Below are 18,640 nucleotides of genomic sequence, written 5' to 3' on the forward strand. Positions count from 1 at the left end.
CATCAGCGACCGTGGTAGTGCCTCTGGGAGAACAGATTTAAGAAGTGGGGGAAAAAACTGCAGCGGGAGTGAGGAGTGAGAACATGTGAGAGAAACAGCCCTGCAGACCCCCAGGTCAGTGAAGAAGGAGGGGGAGGAGGTGCTCCAGGTGCCGGAGCAGAGATTCCCCTGCAGCCCGTGGGGAAGACCCTGGTGAGGCAGGCTGTCCCCCTGCAGCCCAGGGAGCTCCAGGGGGAGCAGATCCCCACCTGCAGCCCGGGGAGGACCCCACGCCGGAGCAGGGGACGAGTGAGGAGTCCTCCCCCTGAGGAGGAAGGAGCGGCAGAGACAATGTGTGACGAACTGACCCCAAACCCCATTCCCCGTCCTCCTGTGCCACTGGGCAGGTGGGTAGGTAGAGAAAATCGGGAGTGAAGTTGAGCCCGGGAAGAAGAGAGAGGTGGGGGGAAGATGTTTTAAGACGTAGTTTTTATTTCTCATTACTCTACTCTGGTTTGATTGGCAATAAATTAAACTAATTTCCCCAAGTCGAGTTTTTTTTGCCCATGACAGTAATTGGTTGAGTGATCTCTCCCTGTCCTTATCTTGACCCACGAGCCTTTCATTGTATTTTCTCTCCCCTGTCCAGCTGAGCAGGAGGAGTGATAAAGCGGCTTTGGTAGGCACCTGGCATCTAGCCAGGGTCAACCCACTACATCCTCAAATGATCTTCAGTGTGTCCCCCAGCTTTGACTAGAGATGTTGGCCAGAATTCTCATTACCCTATGTGATATGAAGCCAGGCTACATAGCCCAGTAAGCTAGGCCTAGCAAAACCCCAAAACCTAAGCAGATAACTTCAGAGGCTTAAGTTCCCAGCCCCATCACATTGAGGACCGTAGCGTCATTAGTCATAAATGGTCTACCGGGCAACTCCTTCTGCAATGCCTGCACAAATCTTTCAGTTCAGCTAGAGCATTGCAACCCAGTCTCTTCAGGAGGTGAAATAGAGAGATCTGTTCATTTTGTTCCAGCTACAATGATTGTCTGAGACATGTAGAAGAAACAGTATACTCAAGCTCATGTTAGTCACTAAACTTAGCAGATATTGGTGATCTGCAACAGACTTGTGAGATAAGAAAACCATTAATACTTTAAATGTAAACTTTTATGAGCATAACTGCTGATTCTAACAATTCTGTGAAAGGGGTTGTGTTAGAGATGGGATCATGGTTTAGAGTTCCTAGCCTCATATTCAAGACCCCGTTCAGTATCCCATTGGCCTATCACTAGGAACTAGGAAAACAAAACAGAACGCCTATCCACTGTCACTTGGGTTTAGTGAGAATAGGTCATTTACATGCTGATTGGATTCAACAGCATAGATGAAATCCAGACTCACAGAGTTGGTGATAAATCTGCTGATTTGAGTCCAGATAAGATTTCATAACAACCATGTGCCTGGAGAAGAGGATATGATTTATATATAAAATGCCACTGACTGCATGATCTTGTGGTCTATTTCTGTGTTTATTTTCAATAAATGAATTTAAAAATAATTTTTCCAGGGAGTATTGGAAGTACTAAATGTGGTTGTTTGCACACATCTACATTCTCTTCATATTAATACCAGCAGATTTGCAGAGTGCGATCAAGTACCTTAAGCTGTTAACAGGCACCATCTCATCCATATCATGGGAGAGGAGCAGCCCACCAACACTGCACTTCGCCTGGACCGAAATGTTAATTTCAATGATAAGCAAAAATAATTACAAAAAAATTATATATAACTACACATCTTAGAAAAGGAAATGGTACATGATTGCAGAGAGAAAAAAATGCAAAGGATAGCTGGATATTTATAGAAATTTAATGAGCCAATGTAAGGCCTGGTGTGACCTCTGCAGTTCTAGGGATGCATTTGGCTCATCGTGTCTCCTCACATTACAAAGTCCTGCCAGACAAATGGGGGAAAGCATGTGAAAAACAGATGAACATTTTTCTTTCTTTCTTCTTTTCAGGAAAATCAGGACATATGGAAAAAGCTTAACTCCTGAGAGAATAAACTGCCAAGTTTATCCACCTTTGTACCAAAAAAGCCCTATAGATACATGTGACTTGCAGAAGTATCCTGGAGTTTGCTGTGTCTTTTTCACTTGGATTACTCCCAATACACGCAATGTTCTACTTTGCACTATAGCTGTGCCAACTGAAGAAAATAAAACTGAAGTAGCAGATAATAAATTCAAGAACCTGAAAGCTCATATTAATTGAAAAACAAAATAACACAGATTAGAGAATTTTGTCAGGGAATTAGTGCATTAAAAACCTAGTAATAGGCATGTTGAAGCTTGAGTGCATCTTTGGGGAACAGAAATTCAAGCAGTAGTTCAGTATGCCTACTCCCGAGCTGACTGAATGGATTAATTTCCTTAAAAAGGTGATGAGTCCACCCAAAGAGCCCAGAGCACAAAGGAAGGTCTCTCTAAATATATGGACTTTGTGCTTATCTTCTAGATTACATTTTGTGGGAACAACCTGTTGCAGTGCAGCACATGCCGTTCCAAAAATTGCTTTGTACTTTTCCAAGTCTTTTAGCTGAATTTTGGTTAACTTAAAGCTGATTTCTGCTTTTTCTGAGCTTGGTACTTTGCCTTTGCATATTTATGGCTAATTTCCAAAATCTGAAAAACCTACTGAATGATAAAGGCCCCTAAACCACTCTGTGGGAAGAAAAAACAAATTGTCTAGACCTCAAGCCTTTAGCAACACAGAAATCGTCTAAAGATTTGAGAATGGCGTGATGTGGTTGAATCAGTGGGAGAGCGTTTTCATAGCTCCAGCTGGTGTAACGCAATGGATAAGGCCAGAGGGATGAGAAGCAATTCCAACAAGAAGAGCAAAACAACAACTTTTAGGAGATGATTGGGAGTACAGCTTGACAGAGAAAAATGACAAGCTGTTGTTGCAGCAAGTGTATGTAGCTACCTAAGGCGCCTGTGGTACCTGCCCAGCTACGGAGGCAGCGTGCATCCCATCGTCTTGTTACAACCTCTCTGGTGCCTTACCTGCCTTCTGTGTTTAGATGAGTTTCTTTGAAGTGCAGAGACATAACTTTCTGTTTGCCTCCACAGCACCCAGTTCATGCTGTGGCCCCCCAACCTATGGGGTGTTGGTACTCATGGATTAACAACTACAGTCAGGAGGAGAGCCTCAAGTGGACAACAAGTGGTGGACAGGCATATGATTATAACAAAATCAGAAGAGTAGAAAAATCTCCTTTAATTAATGAGATATTAAGAATAGCTAAAAGCACCACAGCATATATAATAAATAGAAAACAAAAATACTTCATGTAGTTTATACACAAACATTTTTCTTTTTTATCAGTCAGGAGTTCTCACCGTCAGTTACAAGAATCATAAAAAGTGTCACCAAAATCCAGCCAACCATGTGAGCATTGGCACGGAGCAGTCTTTTAACAACTACACCAACGTACGCAAGAGCGCATAGTCAGGAGGTAAAGACAGCCCCAACTAACATGACTCAAACCAGACAGCAGCTCATTAATCTTGGATGAATCTGGCCAGTACACAACAGTTAACAAAAGCTTCTGTGACAATTATTATGGTAATGTTAATAACTATAAGATAGAGCCTCATTAAGTCTCAGTTTAGACCCCTTCAATGACAATAATGATGCTTTGCCATCCTGCTGCAGCTGATGATCTGGCCTTCTCAGTGAGCAGAGGACTGATTTTTATCCACCGTCTTTAAGACAGCACATTTGGCACCACGGTGTGACTTGGAAAATATGCTGGTGTGGCAAGCAGTGCTACTTCATATAATATGCAAAAATGACCCAGAAACCTCTTGAAGGGTTAACAAGGCGAATCTTTGTACAGTTAATAATATTATCCTTGTCAAAACATACTTCTCCTATCACATACTTCTTTACTGTAACTAAAGCTATATTCCAGCCCTCCCCACTAATCCTAGGGAATGCTGAGCAGTCACATTCCTCCCACATTGTTTAGAATAAATGTTTACTCCAAGGCCTAAGTGTTCTCAAAAAGAGAGTGAGAAAATGGCATCAAGGTTATGTATATATTTTTACCACAGATCATTAATGCAGGAGTTGGCTACACATCCCGCTCCTTATTCAAATGGGAACTGAAGACTAAAGCAGACATGGTGTCACGCCAAGCTTGGGAGAATGCTACCACGTGGAAGGAGATATTAGTTTGCTCTCTGCAAGATCCATTCATCTATATGAAAACTGTCAGTTCATGGTTTTATGTGATTTTCCACATATGTCATAGACATCAGTTTAGAGTGAGCTTTTTAATCCTACCCCTGTATCTATGCGTGCTTGAATGTGTGTATGTGTATACATTTTGGAAACATCCAATTGTGAGACAAACTTTTGCTAATTGACTTTTACTGGTAAAAATTCCTCCCTGTTTAATAACTTTTTGTCTACTTCGCATCATTGCAGTTGGGTCTGTCTTTACTGGCTGACTTCTCCCTCCCTCTTGTTTATCTTGCTGTGAGTTATTAAGGGACTGGACTGCTCCATGTGAAACAAGAGGAAATACCAGTACTTTTTCATCTCTGCATTTTAACTCTCTGTTCTGTTACACATTTTGGGAGACACACATAAAGTAGGAGAGAGGTAACAGAGTAGAAATTGGAGAATGTGGTGCTATACTGTGCCTTATCTTAATTAGTGAATGGCCATTTCCCCAGCCAGAATATTTTACCTAAGAGTAAATAGTCTTCCATTGTTGTAGTTATCTGAACACAATATTACTTTAATGTACTCTTTCCAATACCCCTGTGAGGTTGCTATTCGTAGTTCTTATAGATAATATATAATTATATTATCATCATCATCTTTATGATATAGATAACAAAAAGAGGAAAAGGTCCATATCCTGTGTAAACTGATATCTTAGGAAGAATTTAGACATCAAAGACCAAAAAAAATCATTATTTTATCTCTTATGCTACCCTATGGACATAATACTGTAGCAGTTTCCATTTTTACAAGCAGAGGACTGTATCTCAGCAAACCAAGATGTGATTCAATATCAGACGGGCCAAGAAATCATTTTTCTGTCAAATGCCTATGAGTGATCGGGAATTTCTAACAAGGTGTTCCTCCAGCTACAGTACATTGAGGGAGATCTGATCCAGTATGTGTACTCACAGAATATCCTTTACATGCCTACTATGTGCAAAGCATACTGTTGGTTATTGCATTCATTAACACAAAGAAATGGCTGTAACAGGGTTCTTCTATTCAGGAATTTAACAGCTAGAGTGTTTGCAGGGCCCCAGATTCAGTTCTCACTTCTGCTGAGCAAGTTCAAACCCACACATCTTACCTTCCAGCCTAAGCTGTAGGTTACTTGGAAGAGTATCTGCCTCTGCTCCTCCTCCTAAGAAGAGTCACAATTTTCAAAGAAGAACTTGAGAACTGTCAGGACTCATTACTCCCTTGGAAGTCCCTTGGGAGTTGGTGACATGCTTGCCAGATCTTTCCCCAAGATTAGTTTGTATTATACTTGAAGGCTGTTCCACGTACATCATTGGTTTGAATCTGGTAGGGCAAATCGCCAATAATAATCCCAAACGCTGTGTTTTGTTGGTTTCTCAGTTTGTGGCAGTTAAGGCCACTCTCCCATGCGAAGCTCCTGCCCTTGACAGGATCACGTCGTTGGCATGCAGTGAGGCTGCTGGACAGCCTGCAGTGCACATATACTATATGGAGGGGGGAATGCTGTAGGGAGGGTGAGGTCACATGGCAAAACTGGGATGAAGAATAAGGAAAGATTCATTTAGGAATGAATGACAACAACATTTAAACAAAAAACTCGCAGCTCATTCAGCAGAGGACCTAGTGTGTGGTCCCTTGGGAAAATGAGGGTATCGCTTCATAAATAGTCACTTCGTAGTGTCAAATGAGATCCTCTGGTACACGGACAAGCTGAATTCTGCAATTTCTGTTTAAGTGCTTCCCTTTGTAACCTAAACATTTATTTTAATGGTACTTAAGCATGACTAAAGATGAAAGGAGTAAGAATGTAAATGCAGCATACCAATTTGGGCCCGTTTCTCCTTGCAAGTGGCTTTGCCTAAGGCATTTGAACGTCTGCCTCAGGTTCCCACAAGTTTCAGACAGCATACTGGCTTTGTTTGTTCTTTTAAAGAGGGTTATGAAAAAGCAAACTAATAAGTTTTGAACTAAAATTTAAAGTAATTAGCTTAGGAGACAACTGACAACATAAATATTATTAAAATGTGTAGCTAAGTGCTACATAAACTACTACTGCACTGAAGAGTGTGAGGAGAGCTAAATAACACGAGCACAAGATAAATCTTAAATAGGGCTGGATAGAACGGGAAATTCTCATCAATTCAAAATCACTGACTCAAAGCCAGTGAGTCTAAGCTGTATAAGTACTATTTCATCTACTTTCAAATAAGATCTTATCATAGATGACTGAGTCACTATCATTCTCTAAAGCAAGAGAAAACTTGCTAGCTAATTTGAGAACACATCTTTTCTTTTTGTGTGGCTGGATTTTTGGCATACCATAGCTCAGCCCTGTTTGGAGCCTTGTAAAAGTCACTTATCTGAGCCTATCAGTAGCCAAATGGAGCACTGCGAACATTCCTGCTGGAGCTGCCAGCCAAATAACGGCTCCCCGAGGATTAAGTTCTCGGCTAAAAAGAAAGTGCGCCTGTGTTACCGCAGCATAATGGCCTTCATCTGTAACCTAGATCTTGGCTGGTTTCTTTCAAATGCTTTTCTACTACGCTATCAGGAAAGGAAAAATACGGAGTAGTTCACAGGGAACTCCACAGTATCAGATGGTGCCAGTAGGAACTCGCTGTCCCTCCCCTGAGCCTTGTCGGAGAAAGCCTCGAGATAAAGAAAGGGTCTCAAAAATCTTTCCTGGAGAGAGGTATGGGACAGTACGGGAAGCAGGGGACAAGCGCTGCTCTCTCACTAAGGAAACAGTTAGAAGTTAAGCATCCCTGTGTGATTTGCTGCCCTAATGTGCGGACCTCGGGACCAGGAGGGGCTACTGTCACTGCAGTTTCTGATCACTCAGCCTTTGAGAGCAAGGGACCAGGAGCTACCGTTGTGTGTCACAACGCAGCCCAAAGTGCTGACCGCTGCCTGCAAACCTGTGTCTCATCTTGACTTCTGGAAGGAGCCGGGTCTAAAATAAAACCAGGGAGGGTCACCTTAATAGTCTCTGACTACCAGCTTGTTCTGCGCCCAAGGGAACAAGGCATCTGCATCTCCCACAGGCATTTAGACCTTTCTGTCTAAAATATCACACAGCTTCTCCTGCTGAAAATTTTTCAAGGAAGCTTCTAACATGAAGGATGACATAGAGCCTGCGTCTGCAAATGCTTTTGTTCAGAAATACTTTCCCTCCCATGAGACAGTCTGTCGGCTGATCACAAGTCACGGTGCTGGAGCAGGAAGGAATAAATCCCAGACCCTGTCCACACTGAAGGCCAGGCAGTAGAACTGTGGTACAACTGCACTGACTTCAAAAGGGGGCAGTGTTAAATTAATGTTGAGTCCTTAGAAAATGTTACCCCATTTATCTTGAGAGCTGTGGACTCCTGATGACTTAGACTACCTTCTGGTTCTTTGTGGGCGATTTATCAGATATAAAGTAGAAATCTAAAAGGCTATCAGGAACTGGCAAAGGTAGGTAAGTTGAAAAAGGGAAACTTAATTTAGACATCTAACTTGAAGTGCCTCAGTTGAGAAACAGCATTCCTATATAGTCAATGGAAAGAAAGAATCTATTAGAGCCCAATCAGTCCTTTGTTAATCTGAACTGTTTATTTGAGGTACCTACATCTATCCATTTACTTTACAGGGTGCCCAAGCAGACAGCTCTGGTTTTGAAAACTCTAAATCCAAGAAACATAATAAAATATGCCTCCTTACCTGCTCTGTGAGGAGCTCTCGGGTACATGGTACATGAAGACATTTCCTCTGGAGGCAGCAGCCCAGTGACTGGCCATGTTTATGATGGGACATGTGATAAACTGGTCACTGATAAAAAAGGAGGAGCAGGGAACAGACACAGTCACATAACAGAAAAAAGGAAAGAAAAAAACCCACAACCAACAGACCTCTCTCTTTATTGATAGTGTTCTTCAAATTTTCCAAAACAGCTCACATCTCTGCCTTCAAGTCCACTGAGGGAAACCACATTCGCCCTCTAGGAGTCCAGTACAGCTTAGAATTCACTAAAATTGCTGGTTTATGGAGTGTTGAACAATGGTAACGATACTAAATAAACCAGATCTAGCACATAAGGAGTATCCCGGCCAAAAAACCAATCCCATTATACTCTAGTTTATGGGGGCCCATGCTTGTAATAATATAAAACTCCTTCTTCTGGCACCACTAGGTTGCGATGGCATCTAGTAGAAGGACTTATACATTTCCTGGGTTAAGGATCAATAATATCATTTCTGCATTTGGATCTGTGTTATTTTTGGGCGTAGAGTTTCCAGAGCTGGAAGAGATAAGAGACCACTTTTGGAGATATCCTGCAGGGCCCCTGGCAGGGCTCATCAGCATGGAATATCTGGTGCAGTATGTCTGGGAGAGAAAGGTTAAACGAGAAGAGTACAATGAGATAGTTAAATTTATCACCAGGTATTGCAATGCAAAGGTATGAGTGAAGCAAATGTATCCAAAGCTTCCTAGCTTCCATTGCCCCAAGAAGTGGGGCTAGAAGTTGGGGTAGGCAGTAGCTGGAAGGAGCACAAGCAGTTCAAGAGGGGCAGGCAGAAAACAGGACACCTTACTGCAAGATATCGCATTATGATTCCTCAAGGCAATATTATATATACACATATCATCACTTCTCATTCTACATGTGCCCAAAGACTCAGCACACTCTTTGCGTGTTTATATATCCATAACTACATGAGCACACACAAACATATCTGCTGCGGAAGTGGGAGGTTTCAGTTCTCAGTCTAGTGAATCTGAAACAGTAGCTGCTTTTTCAAACTTGGTAGGTAAAAAAAGAATGATGGCAAGAAAGAACAGTGCCAGAGAAGCATAAAAACACATTGCTATATTTAACTGGTATGATTATGAAAGGCACTGTTTGGGTAGCTATCTTTGTTCAGCAGAGTTTATTTTAAGCCCATCTGTGAGACCACAAGCTATGGGCTGACTGACCACAATACTCTTTGACAGTTATGGTTGACAACACCCATATGAAATGAAAATTACTGTTCTTCACATGCCTACCAGCATGGGGTTTTAGAGGAGCAGATGGTCTTTGAAAACTAGGGAGTCTGTAGAGAGCACTGGCTCTTGAGAAATGCTTTGAGATACATTTCACCACTTAAAACTGATTCTCCGTTGGTGCTATGGGGGGCAAAAGTCAGCTATTCTGTGGAAGTAAAAAAAAATTTAAAAAAATTGTAACCACAAAAATAAAAAGGCTCTTTCTTACAGGCATGTAATACCAGAGTTAAAAAAAAAAAAAAAAAAAAGACTCATTTTATACCTGGGAAAAAATACCAGAGAATTGCAGCTAAAACAATTTTAAAAGTGGAAATATTTTAAAACCACAAAATATGCACAATGTATGTAGTTTATAACAACCACTTATGTTGGTTTCTCACACTTTATAATCCTGTTAAAGCTTTAGCAATTCATTATAACTTCCTGACATAGAACTTTTCTTGGGTTACACATCTATGCCAGTAGTAAGTTTTTTGTTAAAAAAAAAAACACAAAACAAACAAGACAAAACAAAACAAAACAACCAACCACCAAAAAAGCAGAACCAAACCCCTCTTTTCTCCACCGTGTATATGATACTGATGTAGGTGACTGTCATTCTGTAACTGCTGTCTCCCCTCCCTTTCTGCTGTAGCTGAAGAAATTTCCAAAGTGTTTAAAGCAAAGCATTATCATCAGATGCCCTGATTTCACTACTCATCCTTCGCCTTGCTCATGGTCACTCTTTAAGCCATTCTCCTCTTTCCTTAGCCAAGTCATTTGCCTCATTATCATAAAAAAGTAGGTAATCCCTATGGCCATGAGGCTGCTGTGGGGTGCTCAGATGCTGAGAGCCAGAGGAGCTATTTGTGTATCACATTCTTGCTGCAAGCGAGCGATGTGCTAGCTGTCGTAGCTTTGCAAAAGTCAGTGTTTGCAGCATGCTGAGCCCTGGGGTGAACACGGATGATCAAATGTGACAGCTCTGTGTTATAACAGCTCCTTATGGAGGTGTCTCTGGATAGGAAGAAGGGTTAAAATTTAAGTCCTTCAGTGGTTTATTATGGCTTAAAAACCTTACTGATCTGACTAAAAAATTATAGCTCCATGGGTAACGGTGGTGATGGAAAGAGATTGAGGAAGAGTTCTGGCTTCAATGCTCATGAACCGCAGCGCTTCCATGCATGCTGCATGCAGCGGCCGCAGATGCCGCAATGATGGGTGGCCTGTCCCTGGGACAGGCTACGAGGCAGGGCAAATGCAGCACGGTGCGAGACTCGATAAATGGCACAAAGCTCAAGCCACAGCCTTCTGGCTTGTTTATTGCACAACCTCAATGCACCGGCACACCTGGACCACCCAGAAACTTTCCCCAAACAGATTTGGTCACCACTGTCTTGTATCAGAGGTTTCCAAGTGAATCTTGGCTTCTGCTCATCTCCTGCTCCTTGAGGCTCCTCTGGAGCAATGCCCTGCAACTCTGATGGAGGACTGAAAGGAAAATCTTGTCTCTAAGGTCTCATGGAGAGGCTCACAGTAGGACAGAAAGCTGTAACACTGACAGTGCAGATACCAGGAGCTTGTAGCTACGATGCCTCGGTTCAGAACAGAGGCGAAACAGCTTGGATGGGCACACTAGGACTCAAACCACTAGCTTATAAAACACACCACCTTAGAAATGTAAAGAGGTTTCATAACGAATCTGCTCATGACAGGAATAGGGAAAGAGTTTTTTGATTCATTTTCTGAAAATCTATTCCACTTAAACAATCAGCCCTTGAGTTCGCACAGGGGCGGGAAAAAGGAGGTAAGGACATTTTTCTCAGTTTTTCTCCTTTCAGAAAAACAGGCCCACCCCCCCAGCTCAAGATCTGTAACTGGCTAGAGCAAACTGGCTGCCCGTGGGGGAGAGAGCAAAATCTACAGTCTTCTCTGCAGACCAAACCACCATGTGACTCAAGCTAAAGATACCCACCAGTCTCTATGGCCTACCATAGGTGTCATGACTGCTGTGGAGTCTTAGCTCAACAGGGCAATGAACTCGTCAAACCGACTGTTATTCAGAACTGCTGGACCCTGATGCCATACCCAATTAAGGGTCAAATCTATGCATATACACTAGGTGACGTGAACATGGCCCACTGCTCATCTTCCACTTCCCAATGGTCCCTGCCTGCAATGTTTCAATGCAAAGTAAGGCAGTGTAAGTTGCTCATGCAGCTGCTGACATTTCTTCACAACTATTTCCTTTGGAAGAGGCTGGGAGGCACTGGGAGTCTACAGTGCGTCCTGATGGATCAAACAAGGCAAGAGTCAAATATCATGTGTTCTCCTTTCACCTCCACAAGACTTCCTACAGAAGCATCCTATTGCCTGATTCTGCTTTCTCTCACCATGGGAAACCATACACAAAGGGAGAAAAATGCAGATTGGATGACATTATACAATCACTGCATGCTGGCATAAATGATTACACAAGGGTCAAGGAAATACACGTATCAGCTTAAGGGGATTCTTCTGTCATGGGTAAAATGGAGATTAGCAATGCACAGAATGGGGTTGGGAGCCACTTTTCTGAACATTCACAAATGCTTCACTGTTTTATGCAGGATACTCACCTGTAGAAAGCCTGACATTCTGAAGAAATATATTTTTCAGGTTTCATAATATAAAAATTAATGTAATTGTTGAAATCAAAGTTTTCAAACTTGACCACTCTCCAAATTTCCAAAAACTAGGGAAAGTATCTAACTGTATAATTAGGTGACTGTTTGTGAATAAAAGCCAGTCTATCAGTTCTTCTACTGTCACAGGGATGAGAGGACTCAAGGAATATTTGATGCACAGTGTGCAAACAACCAAGACATCTTTGATATAAAAGAGTACACGAAGCAATAGTAGTCTGAATCCAATATACAGGTCAGGAAAGACAATTTCAACTTTTCACAATGCATAAAAATCAGTTCAATTTCTGTTTACCAATGACATTGGAAACCTGATGGAAAATGAAATCATATTGCACATTTTCTATTAATTTGCATAAGAATTTCTCAAGTTTTTCAGAATATAAATGCACCCTTGAGATAAGCAAAACAAATGTTGCTTAACCCCAATCACACAGTTGTAGTAAGATGAGTTTCTTACCGGGTGGCATTTTCCAAAGCCCTGGAAAAGGATGAATAATCATCGGTTGAGTGTTCGAGGGAGTAATACCACGTAGCTGCATCTTCAATCAATGAGTTGGAGTCTTCTCCTCCTAGAGAATTTTGCAGAGCCTGATAAAAGGCTGTTTTGCTGTTGGCTCTTCCTTGACTTTCTTCAAATTTCTGAGAACAAAATGCATATGTGGAATTTACAAACAAAACCAAAATATACATTTTTAGTGGAACAATACAGGCTCAGCTCTCCTCTGCTGGAATGAGTCCTCTCTGCTGTGATCTCTGATTCCTAGGGGAAGAAGTAGGGGACAGTCCTACTTTTGCTTTCCCAAGACTGTCACCAGCCAGCAGTATTGGCTTCCTCAAAATATACCATAGGATTGAATACCTAATCTAGTAAGTCCAAATCATAGGTACCATGCTGTGCTGATGTAGCTCTAATACTACAGAAACCTCTCTGGCTCTCACAGAAGTAGTCCACGTGAATAGTTCTCCACTGTAGGTTTGCCCAATGCTGCCTTTCTGATGATCTCCCTGAAGGAAAACTAGAAGGGAGAGAAGGAGATATTGCTCCTTTCCTTTGGAAATTCCAGAAGTGAACATGCCATATAGCCATTTCATGGATATATCACTCTGCCTCTTCTGGAAGCACCTACGAAGAAATGTGGCTGCCACAAGGCCTGTATTTAGGTCCCTTCTGGAATAATATCTGCCTTAGCCCTGGAAAAGAAATCCCTCTCTTCCAGATCCCAATGCAAGTAACAGCTATGATCTTCAAACTTCATAACCCTAGGGCCTTTCAGAGACACCTACAGTGAAATGCCTTTTTCCTGAGATCTGCCTCAGGAAAGGTTTCAGACATAAAGGCATTTGCCCCAGAGTAGAGTGTCCATGTCACTGCAGAATTACTGATAGCAGAGGGACAATCTTCTATGCCAAACTGCATACCTGAACTTATTTTTTACCAAAGCTAAAGACTGCTGGAAGTTTTCAACACATCTTTCTTTGAGGAAGTTTTTTTATTTTATCAATTCAGACTTTTCACTTTTCATTTTTTTTTTTGAAAGAATTTATTTCAAGTTCAGAAACAGAGCAACTTCCTGAAAAAAAATGTAACCTGAACTTTTCTGGGGAACAAGTCCTTTCTAAAGATGGAACCTTGCAGGTGCATGCTGGCTGAAACTTTGTGTAAGAACTCCAGAGAGAAAGATCTAATAAACCACCTATATTATTTTGGGCAGTCAATCTGATGCAAAATAGGCTGGTGTCTGCCCAGTCCAGTTACCATAGATGCTTTACTGAATACATTATTTTGATGGCTCACAGCTGGTCTTCATCATGCTGCTAGAAGGTCTTTCCACAACCCTATACAGAAAGTACAGAGGGAATAATTACTTTTCAACAGATTCACAGAAATGAAAGATGGAAAATAAGTCCTCGTCTGCTAAGGCTGAGGCCTGTCCTTACTGACATATTCTAATGCTTTGTGGATTTTGATTAAGTGACTTTACAAGGGATTTCAAAACACTACCAAATATCCCAAAGTCCAAAAAGATCTTGGCAATTTTCCTTTTATTTGTAATAAATTCTTCTTTTGCTAGATTTTGGCCCATGCAATATGAAAAGAGTCATGTGGTGCCAGTTTTAGTAATATAGCTGTGCTTCGAAAAAGATCTGCAACTCACACATGACACGTCACTTCATGTGCACAAATGCCACATATGAAACTGTGGAGCACACTTGCCTGCAGAATCATTCAGTTTAAATGCAGCAAGGACACGTATATTTTTCTGCAAGAAATAGAAACTATTACTGAAGACCTGACTGCAAGTTCACTGAATTCAAAAGCAATCTTTCCATCAGCTTCGGCACACATCAGTTCAGGTCCCTACTAACCAGCATAAGCATTGCTGCTTATTAGGAATCTCTCATTTGGTGACTGGGGCTGGTGGATTTGGCTAGCAGTTATGGATAAGAACAGATGCTTTTCCATGTCAGTGCAGAGCCCAAGCTCTTATGTGTAAAGAAGTAACTTTCATGCAATGCTTTCATTTTGTTGGTTTTTTTTTAAATGGATTTGTTACCTTATTCTACACCTGTCATGGATACTTAAAACAGAGAGAAAAAGAGAGAGGAAAAAACCCTTGGGGTATTGATTATGTATGTACCCTAGGAACTGATCCTTCTCTGCCTTATCAACTATCAAGCATCAAAGATTATGGTTGAAAACCACAGAGAAGGAGATGGATCATCATACAACACATGGTTAAGCTGAGGAACTCCTTGTCACATGGTTTTGCAGATGCCAAAATTGGTGAAGATGAAGTTTCATGAACAAGTTTTTGAATTTAAAAAAAAGAAAAAAAAATCAGTTGATGGTTATTAAATACTGAAAGACCAAATCAGGCTAGGAAGTCCCTGGGTGGCAAAGTATTAGAGATTTGGAGAGCATTTAGCAGAAGTATCAGATTTGCTTACCCTATTCTTACAAACATCCAATCTTAGCCACTGCTGAAAACAGCATTCTGTGCTAAATGGGCCTTTGATCTGACTCAGTGCGGTTGGTCTTAGGTTTTTACCGTGCCTATGTACTAGTTTCTGTGATCTTCAAAATGCCCCAAAAATTCTGGTGACCTTTCTTAGCAATCATTGGTAATAGAGTGGGGCCCCGAGACATGTTGAGTCAGGTGAAAGAGGACTCAACAGACAGAGATGGATGAGAGACAAAATTGGCATTTTTAAGACATTTTGAGATTTTTCATCCCAACCACCACTAAAATAGAACAATCTGAAACACGATTTCTCAAGTGTCGCTTTGGCTACAATACGTTATAATTTAAACATCTGATTTTAACATGATAGCACAAAACAAAGCAATGCGTTCAAAGTAAAACCCATGAAACATTAAAAAGACAAAGCATTTTAACTTCTCAGATATTGATTTAATTTGACCAATTTTCCATGTCCAACAAGGGTTTCACATTAGAAAATATGTGACCAAGACACAATTTTCAAATAGCAGTAGATACAACAGCTGCTACCAGATTAATTAAAAAAAACAGCTGCACATTATGTCAAATAATTTACATTCGGCTAACCTTTAAAGAGGTATTAGCAACTGACCTCAGAGTTATAGTGGGGTTTTCAACTTTTTTTAGAAAGTAAGTAAGAAAATAATTAAAGACAGCAGGTGCACCGCTTTCTACTGTTCTGGTGATGCAAAGCCATCATAAACATTGCCTAAATAATGAGTTAAATAATGCTTACTGTTCTTGTTGCTGCAGCATAGCTTCTGCGGCATATGAATGAATCTGGTCCAGTGTTTTATTTAAAAAGAAATTGTAGCAGCAGGTAGACCAAACATTTACATCTTTCCAAGGGGGAAAATGTACTTTCTTTGATAAATGTTGTCACAAAAGATAGTGAAGGACCTGCCAACCATTCGGTCTTTCAAGGATACCAGCTAGTTGCAAGGTGAAGAAAAGAGCTGATATCAGCCCATTGTCCTCACTGATGGCATTTATCAGGACACTGCTCCCCTGGTCATTACAATTAATATACACATATCTGCCATCTGTTGTATGTTGCTGAATATCTTTATCCATGAAGAAATTAACTGACTGTGATATAGTGCAGGATGGAAGTTCTGCTCTGCTTAGATCCAGTTGCTTACATGAGGTAAATAATCTATATTTCTACTTATCCACTCCCCTATATCCTGGTTCTGGGTTCTGCAGCCAACTACATTTTTACTAAGGAAGGAAAGAAAAAGAAAGAAAATGCATAAAGTACAACTTTAGTCTTCCAACTAAAAAGAAAGTTAACAATCCTTGCAAAGTGGAGATTACATAGTAGGCACAGAACATATGGAGGGTATAAACAGGGCTATACTGACTTACATCCATATACAGACTAACACAGATATAGAGCAGCATGAGTGAATACATATATTTAATGCCAGTAGGAACCATTAGATTCTCCCACCTGAGCACCACATATAGCACAGGGATAAAATTTTGTCCAGCTGGGAATTGAAATCAACATTTTTAGAGGTTTCTGCTCAGCTGCCCTAATCTATGACTGCTCAAAGCTAATATCCCTGAAGGTCTGCCATGGGAATTGCAGTTAACGGGTTCAGGCTTAACTGCTCCATATGCCACATAATAGTGCATTATGGTACCACTTGCCATTCCCTTAACAAACTCTGCTTTGTTTCTCACCTAGTTTCAGCCATCTGATGGCTGAACTGGGGATGAGTGTGAAGTGCTCCAGGAAGTGGTAAATCTGTCTCAGTTCACATGAATAAGCATTCAAGTGAATGCCATAAAACGGTCATTTCCATGGGCAAGACACTGAGCACGAATGTTCAGCGTACTTTCTGCTGCAAGCATCACTGAGAGACCTCAGCTTTTAATTGTAAACAAATCGAACATAAATGTTTTGCTAGCACAGAAGTGGTGCCTTCTGCCTTTCTATTTGATTTTTAATAGTAAAGGTCTTAGGCATAAGCACAGTGTTGCAGTGGGAGTACAGAGACACCCAACAAAACCAAATACCAGTAAGCCCCCACAGAACAACATGGTGCCAACTGGATTTGCCACCTTCAGGCCTGGTTGCAGTCTAGAGGTTGCATCATGTCTCAAGCTTGCTTGCATCCAAATGGCTAAAAGCATCTCCTCACCATTTACAGGATCAGTATTAATAGAGCAAGACCAGAATTAATAGTGCAAGCCCTTGGCTGAATTTGCCAGCACAGTTATTCACAGGAACTGGTGGAACAGCTCAGCAGGGGTTAAATTTTTCTATCCCTCACTCTTTGCATCTGACTACACTGAAATCAGTCATCCTGAAGGAGATGGAAATGAAGGACTTACTTTGCCAATTCCATACTCTCGCCACAGGACCTTTTAGCTGTGCTGTTTATCTACCCAAATACGTGCATGGTTCTTCTCTCTACAGAGTTGGAGCACATCCACAGATGGATTTTTACCCCTGGGAGGTTTGGTCCCCTCTTTGTAGAACTTATTAAATAACATGGTTGTAGTCAGAGGCAAACTAGGAGCTATGCCTTTGTTTCCCGAGTTCAGTGCTCCGTCCACCAGCTAAGACCTTCCACCGTCCTTAGTATATCAGAAAAAACAGCTTGGGGTTTTCCCAGAAAGAAGCAAGTCAGATCTACCTCAAGGGAACCCTTAAAGTGAATGAAGTAGAAGAGTGGGATACAGTGTGGGCTGTCTCAAATGCTTCTTCTAGGTCTGTTGTGGGGACAGGACAGTTAGAACAGATCAAACATCCCTTACATTATGACATACGAAACGGAGCACAGACTTCTCAGTAACCACCACCCGCACCAGTATCTGCCACTGTAGCTAAATGCATCTGTGGCCTACTCAGGACTTTATCATCTGACTGACTGCAACCATGCATGGTCATGGCTATGATGTAGACATGCTCTTGAGGACCTGGAAGATGCATGTTCTTAAATAGCTCAATGATGGAGGAAGCATTACAGTTTCACAGCAATTAATACATTAACTGTGTGGACAAGGAAGTAATCAGGAAATTTCAACCTTGCAGCAGGTCTTTAAGAAAACAGTCTGAAGACAGGAATACAGACTGGGGCATGTAGTGATTAGGAAAAGGGCTAATGGCTTTAAACTGAAAGAGGGTAGATTATGATTAGATATAAGGAAGAAATTCTTCACTATGAGGGTGGTGAGGCTTTGGAACAGGTTGCCCAGAGAAGTTGTGGATGCCCCATCCCTGGAAGTGTTCAAGGCCAGGTTGGATGGGGCTTTGAGCAACCTGGTCTAGTGGAAGGTGTCCCTGCCCGTGGCAGGGGGGTTGGATCTAGGTGATCTTTAAGGTCCCTTCCAACCCAAACCATTCTATGATTCTGTGATTCTATGATTGGTCAAAACAGTCATATTCCCTCAAGGACTAAAAACCTGAAGACACAGGAAAATAGAAATAGAGGAAAATGTGCACCAAAAAATCATCAGTTCTTACTGAGAACCTGAAAACAGCTTAAGGAAGTCAAAAGGGAGAAAATAATATATAACCACCTACCACGAACATTATGAATTTTCTGGAACAGAGATGGAATCTGACTTACAGCAGTAGCACCAAGGTAGGTACTATTATAATAGCTAGTAAAGAAGGTAACTATACTTCTAAGTAAGCATAGTTAAACACTTGCCAAAGGAGATCAGAAGA

At 41.3% G+C, this 18,640-nt stretch overlaps 1 protein-coding gene across 1 annotated transcript in view; it reads right to left on the reverse strand.

Annotated features, from left to right (window-relative positions):
• TG (thyroglobulin) overlaps positions 1 to 18,640 on the reverse strand; it is a 158,465-nt gene that overhangs the window by 10,636 nt on the left and 129,189 nt on the right. Inside the window, exons 44-45 of the mRNA XM_030012173.2 lie at positions 12,411 to 12,592; positions 7,962 to 8,069 (exon numbers count right to left, since the gene is read on the reverse strand). Of these exons, the coding sequence (XP_029868033.1) occupies positions 7,962 to 8,069; positions 12,411 to 12,592 (290 nt within the window). The remainder of the gene's footprint in view (positions 1 to 7,961; positions 8,070 to 12,410; positions 12,593 to 18,640) is intronic.

Source organism: Aquila chrysaetos, chromosome 4 (assembly GCF_900496995.4).
Source record: "Aquila chrysaetos chrysaetos chromosome 4, bAquChr1.4, whole genome shotgun sequence".
Lineage (NCBI taxonomy): Eukaryota > Metazoa > Chordata > Aves > Accipitriformes > Accipitridae > Aquila > Aquila chrysaetos.